The 12,054-nt window shown below is 34.5% G+C and overlaps 1 protein-coding gene across 14 annotated transcripts in view; it reads right to left on the minus strand.

Moving 5' to 3' along the window:
* The window catches only part of BRSK2 (BR serine/threonine kinase 2), a 255,960-nt gene that overhangs the window by 156,998 nt on the left and 86,908 nt on the right, over positions 1-12,054 (minus strand). For all 14 annotated transcript variants that reach the window (XM_039332151.1, XM_039332150.1, XM_039332144.1 and 11 more), the window contains exon 3: positions 6,498-6,583. In XM_039332151.1, coding sequence (XP_039188085.1) covers positions 6,498-6,583 — 86 coding nt within the window. The remainder of the gene's footprint in view (positions 1-6,497; positions 6,584-12,054) is intronic.

Genomic DNA, 12,054 nt, shown 5'->3' on the forward strand with positions numbered 1-12,054 from the left:
AGCATCTCCAGGTCTTGTGATTTACCTTCAGATGCTTGGCAACTGATTCATATTTATGATGGTCACAGTGTCCCAGGGTCATGTGAAGTGACCAAAACCTGCTGCAATCACCCAGCAGACGGGGGAATAAAAACCAAACACACCCCCACCCCACCCCCACTGCCAATCCTCAACAGAAATGCTCACAACAATGAAAACCTCAGACAGGAGGAAGAGCGTGGCTGGGCGGGCAGGCAGGTGTCTTGCTCGGCTGTGGCTTGGGGGCACTTTTTTCAGTGCCATTGTTACTGCAGACAGTCATTAAGTGAACTGTTGTAAATCGAGGACTACCTGTACTTTATCACTTTTTTCCTTTTTTTTTGGGTCATCAAATTTTTGACACCTTGCTAGGCGACTGGTGGTACTCGGATATTGCCATATCCTAAAAGTGGCACAATGGGTGAAAAGGCTGAAAAGCCCTGTTCTAGTCCAACCCCCAGCTCAAGCAGGAAACCCTGTACCATTTCTGACAAATGATTGTCTAATCTATTCTTGAGTAGAAGCAGTACTACTAAAGCAGATATCCTTACCAAATAAAACTGTTTTTCAATAGCACTTACCATGTGCTTCTGTGTGAGAATCCATTGTTTGTTTCCTTATACTTACGTATTTGTGGAGTCCTTGGTCTTCTCTGAGCTTGGTTGTTTTCTTGCACAACATTACACAACTAGGTAACATCATCATGATGGATAATGAAATCTCTGCCAGAAAACAACCAAGAAAGGAGAATATTTGTGGCTCAGGGTTGAAATGAAAGGTCCTTGGTGTTCTCTGAGATTGGTGTTGTTTTTGAAGATGTTTCATTATCCAAACTAGGTAACATCACCATTGCTAGTGACAACTATGCTCAGAGAGAACAAATGACCCAACAGTTCAACCCTCAGCTACAAATATTCTCTTCTATTGGTACTTAAGTCTTTTTTTAAAATAGAGTTAGTATTTTTTTACTTCATAGAGATAGTACCATAACATACTAATGAAGCCATTGTTTTCATTTACATAGTATCTCTACACAAAGGAGTGGCTTTTCAATGTGGTTCTGCCAAAGAATTTAGTAAACCTTCAGAGTTTATATAGTGCTCCAACCCTTAATACAGCTCATTCCAACCCAATTCTGGTTTTGTATTATATACAAATGAAACCATTATGGTTTGTTAATAAGCCATGATTATTAGCGTTATGAAGGCAGCCATTATTTGGCAGCTATTCAGTTTAATGCATTCAGTCTGCATGATGGAACATTGTTCTTAGAAATGATATATGCATGCAGCAGAATTATATACTGTTTTTTTTCCCTGGCCATCGTAGATTAAAAAAAAAAAGCGGGTAGAACTGACATATTACAGGAGGAAGTAGTGGAGAGCTTTTCTCTAGTCCATTTGTTTTCTATGCAAAGAGAGTTAATTGGAAAAAAGCATTTAACTTGAGATTTCTGCCTTTGCAGTCTGAGTCAGCAAACCTAATAGCTGGATTCCACTGCATGCTTACATCTCTTATTAGTAAATTTCTCCTCCATAAATATTGGAAACATTGGAATGAGGAAAACAAAAAAAGAATGATATTACATTGGCTAATCCAGGCAGCAACATTTTTATTCCCCCCCCCCAAGATGCATTTTCACTCTTAAATTAACTGTGGAAAAAATGATTTGATTCATGACTACATTAGGAATCTACTCAACCAAAGCTCCTTTGTCACAAATTAAATAATAATCCCAAAGTCAAACATGATTTGTGAAATTAACATTTATCGAAGAAACAGTCCCCATGCTGCAATAGTCTTTGGCATCTGAAATATCAATCTTAATTCATAATATGCCTAAGAAACCAGGCCACCAGCACTGCAATTAAGATACGATGTTTGATGGAACACTGATCAACTAACCTGAGACTAATCGTAAAGGGGAGAAAATTGTGCTGTGTTGTATTTGCTGGCAACATTGGCATCCCACTCTTAAACCTGAACTTTACAAAGTATGAAATTGTTGACACAGAGCTTTTCACCCCTCCACAGTCATACTCCATTACTATATTATCCAAAACTCATTAATTGATTTATTATGTTTCCACATTACCAATCTAATAGCAAGCAATGGCCTTTAATATAACATCAGTATCATTTTCTTTAAATTATCCTCATCAATCAAATAGCAACATTTTTATACTTTGACAATAAATATCCTTCATCTTAAGGTTCTGGGACATGGCTGTCTGAGAAGCATTTTATTACCCTATCTTACAAAGAGATAAACTGAAATTTCAGGAACCCAAATCCTTAGATTTACACAACTATTACGCAGTGCTATCAAGTCTAATATTTTTGAAAGTGATTGATAGTTTGACCATAATGCATTTTTCAAACATAATTTGATTATTTATGGACTTTGGGTTTTTTTTCACGTCTTGTTATGATTTCTGTTGAGGATGAAAATATATTCTGAGTAGTACACACCAAATCAGTAAGGAGAAAATCTCCTATCCCTTAAATCTAATCAGTGGGGAACAAATGTCATATATGATAATAAATCCCAAAAAGGGCACTGTACATCACTGTTTTGTAATTCTGGGGGGAAAAAAACATGAGAAAGTATAGAAGTACCTTGATAATAAGCACATTTATTGTGGCATCAATCTTTGTAAAGTAAAGCCCAATTAGTTACCAGCACTATCTAACATTGCCAGGATGGCTCTGTAGTTGTTGTGTTGTACATGGATATGAGAAATCTTGATTCCAATTTGTGCTCAGTTGCTATGATACAGCATAATCTGCTTTATAGGGTCAATGTGACTGTATGGCTAATTATTACGCATTTGAAAAAGACATGTTGCAAAGCATATTGGTATGATTTGAAGCAGGTCTGCTCAAAGCAGTAAAGCAGTTCTGTCTAATGGAAGGTTTTAAGACAGCTTCAAAACCTTTCTGGGTGGTCATACATCCATTTTGCTTTGCTGGTACATCCCCATGCTATTTGTTCATCCTGTATATATGTTTGTGCAGCTATCCAAAGAAAGTCTTCAAAGCAGCTGTGCAAATTTCCACAGAAGACAGATACTTTGTTTTAAGAAAGGTCCCTTCTCTTACAAAAGACCTCTTTCAAATGCTTTGCACAATCCTACTAATTAGATTCCAGATCAGACTTTTATGATGCAATTAACTTGCTCTATTCAAAGAACTTTACCAAGTCAGTCAAGTTGTCTTTTGTTTTAAATTTTTTTTCCTAATGCTTTTTCTCTTATTTTTCTTACCATTAAAAAAATCCATTAAGAAATGAAGATAGGAGAAAATCTTCTCTATCAATATTTGATAGAATTCAGTGAGAAAGTGGGTAGAGTCTGGAAACCGTGCAAGGTAGCAAGGTATCATACATAGAACATTAAACATGTATTTTAGTGCGTATTTTTTGGGGTGGTGGGGAGCTACAAGTCAGTTTTGGCTCCTGGTGACTGCCTAGGGCAAGGGTAGGCAACCTTGGCTCTTTTATGACTCATGGACTTCAACTCCCAGAATTCCTGAGCCAGCAGCAATAAAAGAGCCAAGGTTGCCTACTCCTGGCCTAGGGTAATCCCTGTAGTCTTCTTAAGAAGATTTTAGAAGTGACTTACCATTGTTTCCTTCCTAGGACTGAAAAGGAATGACTGGCCCAAAGTCACCCAGCTAGCCTCATGATTAGGGCAGGACTGAGACTCACAGTCTCCTGTTTCTATCCTGATGCCTTAACCAAACTGACTCTAATTCTGAATAGTTTCACTTTTAATGCAGTATTCTGTATTAGGAACTGCACAATACAAATGTCAAAAGAACATTTCAATTGCCCCAAAACTAGCACTCTTTACCAATTGCAATTTTCTCAATAAGATTAGGGAGGAATACACCAATACATATATTTAATTCTTAATTTTGACATTAGAAATGTTTTTTACTGGGTGACCATGCTCAACTTACAGCAGTTTTATTTAGTGACCGTTCAAAGTTACAACGGCACTGAAAAAAGTGATTTATGACCATTTTTCACCGTTGCAGCATCCCCATGGTTACATGATCAAAATTCAGATGCTTGGCAACTGGTTCATATTAATGACGGTTGCAGCGTCCCGTGGTCATGTGATCAGCTTTTGCAACCTTCTGACAAGCAAAGTCAATGGGGAGGCCAGATTCACTTAAGAACCATGTTACTAACTTAACAAATGCAATGATTCACTTAACAACTATGGCAAGAAAAGTCGTAAAATGGGCCAACTCACCTAACAAAATTTTCACTTAGCAGCATAAATTGTTGTGGTCGTATCTCGAGTACTAGACTTTCTTCAGTTCAGTTACTCACATCCAGGTTATACATTTTTTTTACTTTTTACAGTACAGCAAATATGAAATTGTCACAACTGTAATTAATTATTGTATATTGCTAATAGCTACACTTAAAAACAATTCAGGAACAGACAGATAAGTCATGTGTGTCTACATAAACAAAAAGGCTGAGAATATATATATATTTTTCCTGGTATTTTTACGGAGTTACCTTGAGGTAAGATGGGCGGCCTATAAATTTTATAAATAAATAAATAAAATTTTTTTCCCTGGTATTGCAGTTCCTTGTTGAAAAGACTTTTGAGAAAGAGAGAGAAAGAGAGCGAGAAAGAGAGAATGATCTGCACCTTCTACAGTTAATTCTTTAATTTATGGATCAATTTTGTTTAAAAAGAATTTATTATTCTAGCTGTATGGTTTATATGTGATCATTACTTCCATTCCACATTCTCCCCTTGGTTTAGCAATCTCATTTTCAAGGAGATGTGATATTTTAAAAGGCTACCTATAGCACAGGCTGAATTTGAATCTTGCTCACTTCTTTGTGATAATGTCAGAAACATTTGCATTTTTTTCAATTTTCCATACAAGAACATTGTATATGTTTCAAATCAATAGGTGATGCTGGTAATGAGATTTCTAAGAGAAAATTAGCTTAAAGCTCCAGCCAAAGAAATCAGTGATCTCCCTTATGTTGAAAGGCAGATCAAAAGGGGAACACAACGTGATAGCATTCCATTCCTCTTGAAGACTGCCAGTGCAGTTAAATAAATAAATAGTAATAAACAAAATATAATATGTCATAACAAGACCTCTCTAAAACCTATAAAGCTAACGCGATATTAATAACTTTTAAAACATCAACAATTAAGATATCATAGTCCAGTAAGAAGATCAATCTTGAACTTCATTCCTAGTTTGGGAGTGATAGAAGTCTCATCTAAAGCTGGTGCACTAGCTACCTCTGGCTTTGCCTTAACTACATTCCTTTGGATTACTATGACCTTCTTTGTAGGGAGGAACTGATTTTGAATAGGATTCAGAAATTTCAGTGAGTTCAGAATACTGCTGTTAAAATACTGACTGGGAATGACTCCAGGGAATATGTAAAATCTCTTGTTAAAATAACTCCACTGCCAATTATCTATGGCAGGGGACATAAGACATTATAACCTATGTCATATACCTAGGCAATCTGAAAAGCTATATTCCTCTTTAGAAGTCTCTTGAGGCTTTTGATATTCTGCCTGGTGAGCTTCAAGCTTTATATATATATATATATATTATGGGAATGCAAGACAGGTATTCTTCAAGCTACTTCATCTGCTGAGATGAGTTGCACTGTTAAATGGTTTTTATATTTGCATTTTAATTCTGTCTTATTTATCTTTAATTAGAATTTTATTTCCCATTTCACCTTTATAAATTGTAAGACATGGTAATAAAACATAAAATATCTTAATATATTTTATATATCTGGCAAAAGTCGCAATTCTTTCGATTGTTGCTAGTAAACCTGGGAAACTCTGTAATTCAAATTGCTCTAAGGAAAATGATAATGGATATATTCATTAGTCCTTTGAACTCAGTAAAATAAATAGAGTCAGTAAAAATAAATAAACAAAACATCAATATTGTGGGGGAAGGAACCAAAAAAGGTTTTAAATCTGGTTTTAAAAGGTTTTAATCAAAATGACCTTTGATTATAATACTTTTTTTTAGCTTTGAGAAATATGTTTCCTTTCAAACTCCAGAGCAGATCTTCCCAGCTTGATGCCCTCATAGATATATTTTAACTTTCATCTAAAAGCTACTAAACTAGGGAATTCCGCTTTAGAGAAATGTAAAGAATAACAAGAGTTCTATTAACTTATCAGTTGTGGAATTGACAGATTTGAAGCTGAATGACAAGTTTCAACTGTTAATACATTCATGAGTTCACTGAGTGATACTGAAAGAGTTATTCACTAGTCTGTTTCTGTTGATTTGACTGGCCTACTCCACCCACTAAGATGCTCCATGGTCTCCCATTCCCAATGTACTATATTATTCTTCAATATGCGATAAGCCACCCAAAGTCATTGTGTATGAGTTGGTCTGCCATATAAATTTGTTTAATAATAAATAAACAAATGTCAATGAATAATACCTACAAATATTTTTTATTTTCATAAACGTCATGCAGCTTTAAAACGTGGGGATGTTCTATCAACTTCAAGATGGCTATTTCCCGTTCCACCTAGAGAGAAAAGAAGGAAACAAGAGATTAAAATCTATGTCTTAGAGTATAATGTTCTATCTACCATCTTCCACTAGTTCAGTAATAAAATAATGTAGAAAAATAGATATTCAGGAAGCGTGACCAATTGACAGTAAAACTAATGGTATTTGCTTATTTTTTATTAAAATTATGCTAATGTTCATTCAAATGCATATAAGGTTTGGTCATATAACAAAAACAATGAAGTCTTAAAGTGCCTTGGCACAAATATATATGGTATAAGCTTTCAGGGACTAAATCTCGTAAATTGCAGGAAATGGTATTATTAATTAGCAATAAAGTATATAGAGAGAGATGTAGAGAATAACAATAATATACAAGTACAATAATTGTATCATATTTACAGAAATAATTATGATTCCCATGGTAAGTGTTCTTTCATAACCACGTTTCCAGAAATTCAAAGATTTAGAGCACTGAGACTGTTTTACATAATGATGTAAAGTATAAATGGTTCATGAACTTCTACCCTCACAGTCCCCTTGGATATTCTGTGACACCTTAACAGAATTTAAAGCACCATTCAGTGGAGAATAGTCTGAGGCCATAACTGAGACTGAAGTTCTGCATTTTTAACTAATTCTGAATTCTATAACTTTCATTTCTTATTGTCAGAGAATATTTTAAAAATGCAAATTATAAACCATAACCATCACATTGTCTTTTTCCCATGCAAAGAAAGTACATGCATGTCTAAGGTTTTTCTAAGCTTATATATAAATCAACAAGAAAACTACAGATTCAATTCCAGAATCCTCAAAAATTTAATATTCTTTAATGCACGAGGCACAAACCAGTCTATTAAATCTCAAATACTACATGATATGTGGATTACTCCTAAAATAGGATACCTTGTTAAACAATCTGTAATTTTTATGAATAAATTCTTTCTGGGCTCATTTAATTTGAACAAACACTATTTTCTTCATTATTGAGTGTTCTTCATATTAAATCCAAGTCATGAATGGTAGCTATTACAGAATAAATTAATAGATGAATAATGGAGGGTTAATAAATTGTCCTGGAGATGGAATTTGAAAAAAATACATGTGCCAGGCTATGTCAAGAAACAAGAAATTCCAATGAAAAATATGAAGAGATGGAGAATTTTTGAGAAGATTTATCTAATATTGTTGTAATACCTATATTTATGGAAGGGACAAAATGAGTATCTGTCAGACCTTGATAAATGATTATGGCATTGAAATAACCATCAGTAGTAGCCCTTTGGGGTAAGACCCAGTCAGGAAGAAAACACCACAAGAAATACTATAACTAGAATTTGATATAAATGACAGTTTCTTGGAAGCCTGAAAGTGTTTTCTTTACCTCCCTCTCATATCAAAAAGAATCAAAGCAAGATAATGTTAACTTTCTCCTGAGCTTTACCTGGGCTAAGTTCATGTTTTCTCAATGGCTGCCATATATTTTCTTCAAGGCAATCTCATTATACCTCTACATCAATGAAGATGAGGTACTTTAATAACACTGCAAATAAGAGAGATATGGGGGTGGAGGGAGAAGAGGTTCAAAGCCCCATCTTCCACTCCATCAAGATTCATCTCAAAAACTACTTCCCAAGATTCTTTTTTTTTTTTTTTTTTTGGCCAATGACAAGGAGGACTGCTTGGAATGTACATTCTGAATTAGAGTGAGATGCTTACATTGCTCAAATAAAACTTTTAAAATATATTGATAGTCCGCTGGGATTGCTGGATGGTGTTTGCTGTTCTTGTTCTATTCATATATAATTTTTTTTTTAAAATTCTACAGCAGAGGGCAAGCCTCTCCTGGCATAGATACCAGAATTCTAAACAAAAAGAGTAATATAATACTACACTTTTGGCAATTTTCTCTGCTGAATAAGGTGCTAAAAATTAATTCTGCATTGCCTCTTTCATTGTTACATAACTGGAGCAACTGAGGATGGTTGGTACTGTACACTTATATAAGGACGAACCACTAATTCTTTAATCAGTCTGATGAACGGAGAAGTATGGCTATACAAATGAACAGCAGACTATTAAAGTCAGCAGACTAATGTAGAATTAGAAAAAAAAAACCATGAACTCTGAATCCAACTAATGTTCTTGCTAATCTGGCTATTTTTTTCAAACTGTTTTCTTTATCAGGGCAACCTGTATGAAGCTAGAGACACTAAAACAGATTGGATAGCATTTGGTCAAAATAGTTGTCTTCTGTCTCAGTAGCCAAACAGAAGAATTTGGTTGAACTCTGTACATTGTGTTCCTATAATTAAAACCCAAGTACAGCCTGTTATATCTTGCCAAAGATAGAAGTATTAATTTATTCTGGTGATACATTTATTTGTATTTATAAAATATTTATAAAAATTTTCAATATATCACAATGTAGAACTCTAAAAACTTAGAAGCTGTAATCTTCTAATCGAACAGATACACCCTGAGAGATTCTAAGGTGTGGCTACTTTGAACATCTTCCTCCCTCCCTCCCACATCCAACTCAGGACTGGAGTCTTTTAATTTGGGCTTCTCTCTAGAATGTACTGCCTCCTTCCTGGGCAACTGTGATGCTGCTGAGAATTACTCCCCCACTCCTTCTCCAAGTGCACATTTCATAACACTGTGTTAATAGAACCATTCCAAACAATAAGATCTGCTTGTTTTATCTGTAATAATTCTGTGAATAAAGTTAGGATAACACACGATTTGTCCTAACAGCATATAGAGGAAAAGAGTTATGCAGCTTTGAATTTAGATTTCTCAGATCCTAAAGCAAAATTCTTGTTTTGACTTTTTGCCAATTCTATATTGTATATGAATTCTTAATTCTCTGTTTTTTTAAATGTTTTAAATCCAAAGGAGGTAAAACTCACCAAGTATCAAATCAAAAGCTCACTGTTGTGAAAGCCATAAAGTGGTTAAACTCAAATATTGAACGTGATTAGAAAGTGAGTATCAGTCCCTATTAAAAGCTCTCTCACTTCTGAGAACAAAGATGTCATCTCCATCAGCTCCTGGCACTCAAACCCATGGGAGATCTGTTATATGGCTTCATTGTAAAGAACTGACATTTATAGCATTGTTGGGTGGTCTCCTGTTCTCTCCTGCAGAGAACTTTCAAGGACTAGTCTATTTGCTGATCTTTCCTTTGAAAGCAGTCACTGTCTCTATGTCTTTAATCATCCATAACTCATACCAGAAGCCCAGATTGGGCTCACCCAAGTGGAAGACCAGAGAGATTTGGAAAGTTGGTTGCTTTTAAGATTTGTTATAAGATTTGAAAAACAAGTATATAATAATAAACTCATTGGAAATTATTGAAATAGAATTTTAACCTATACTAACAACAGAAGATGGATGAAAGCTGCAAATAGACACTAAAGGGAACTAGAGAACCAGGCAGAAAAGAGTTAAAATTGTTAAGCTGGCTTTAACTTTTTCTTATCTTAATTTAAAAAAAAATAATATTAATAATTAATATCTCAGAAAGGATACAGAGTTCAATGGGAAAAATTTTATAAGATGAGAAAACCTGAAAAAACCTGTTACCTCACATAGAGAATATAGAGATCGAAGAATGGAAGTCAACTAAATTGAGATTACCAAAAGCGAAAGACAAAAGACAAATCAAGGGAAGGATCTGGAGATGGAGCAGCTGCAGCAGGAAATCCTGGATCCTATACATCTTTATAGGATGTAGAAAGCCGACTGCCAAAACTTTGAAATCTCATATTGAATGCCAAAGATTGATGAAAGATGAAAGATCAAATCCCGCAATACCATTGGAGGATCAAGATTGAGAGGCAATCTTGCAAAAAAGAAGAAAGGCAAAATTTGATTATTTGATCAGAAATAAACTATTTGTTTAATGTTTCCAGTAACTCCTAATGAACATTTTGTTCAACCAGGACTGAAAACATAACAATTTCTGGATTGCATAAAGATAAAAATTAGAGAAATAGGTAGAATAGGTTTTGTGGGGTTTTTTTTTTTTTTTTTGCAATTTTAAAAGAGGAATTTTGATGGAATAGTAATCTGTAAAACAGTGACATGAGGCAGTGCAGCTATCTCCTTTGTTGATCTTGGACAAAATAAAAGTGCTTCCTTGACTCTTTACCAATCATCTTGGATATCTTCCCGGCTTGGAAACCAACAACCTGGGTTGGCGGGGTATTTTCCTCCAACAGAGCATGTAATATTTAAAAATAAAAATAAAAGCAAGCCCAAAAAGTTTTCTTCGTGTGCATATTGGAAAGAAAAATCTTAGAGCATGACTGACAAAGGAATCTGGCTAATATTACAACCGAAACAACATTAGGGATTTTATTTTACTTTTGCCTCTCAGCATATTGAAGAGTCATTACTTTCAGAAAGCCTCTCCTGCCGATGGCTATGGCATCATGTCAACCTTAAATGAGTGATGCGATGCTATAGTTCTTTCAGGGTACTTCTTAGTTACTGTCTAAAAGCCTGAGATGGATAGGCACACAAAAGCAAGATTTATGGCTTCAGTCACCTAAGAAGCCCCAGTTATAATATTGTAAAATTTATTTGCATGAGCAAAAAAAAAAACAACAGAAGATAAAAGTAATCAAACATGATATCTTGTGTTTTTAATTAAAATACTCCCCTTTTTTCATTACAATTTGAGTGTTTAGAAATCAACAGCAAGATTCCTTCCTTTACTTCTAGTTTCATTTCCCCCTAATCCAAATATTTTATTACCTAAACTATAACATGTTTTCATTTAAAAAATAACTTGTATTTCACTTCAGAGTTCCAACTTGAAATACCCTGTGTTTCTGAATTTTTCAGTTCATCAGTAGTCTACACATATACATATTAAAAACAAAGCATCTCCATACCAATAGTGTGCCAAGTCTTGATCTTTACTCTGTACTTTAATCTGATAGTTGAGTACAAAAGAGAAAATATGAAATATTACTATCCAAGCAAAGCCTCTGGATGAAGAAATTCTGTATAGATTTTGCAAATTATTAAGTAAGTGAATCTAAGTATTTTGAATTTCAGGAAATTTTAAATAGTTTACTTAATGTATAGTCATACAACACAAATGTTGAAAGTCATAGGGGAAAAGAAAGTGTTATGCTGATATCATCAGAGAAAGCCAGGTTGAAATGTTTATATTTTTCTACTTTGGTGGAAATTGGCTGGATATGTTATGCCTATCAGTAGATTAATATACTTTCCCCCTTGTATTTCTCACCTAAACCCAGCTGAAAACTGCACCACTTTTTGATGCTTTGCAACCAATTTCCATTGGCATAAACTCTGAGGCTCCAGAGATCACAAAAAAGAGCTTTTAACTGTTAATATCTAATGTTGTCATTTTACAAACTGGGAAGGAACTGAAAACTCCTATGCTTGGAGGAAAAAAAAATCTGAATATTAGAAAGAGAGAGAGGGAGGGAGGAGAAATGGAGT

The sequence above is a fragment of the Crotalus tigris genome, unplaced genomic scaffold, assembly GCF_016545835.1.
Source record: "Crotalus tigris isolate CLP2741 ecotype Arizona unplaced genomic scaffold, ASM1654583v1 scf7180000024450.1299024, whole genome shotgun sequence".
NCBI lineage: Eukaryota > Metazoa > Chordata > Lepidosauria > Squamata > Viperidae > Crotalus > Crotalus tigris.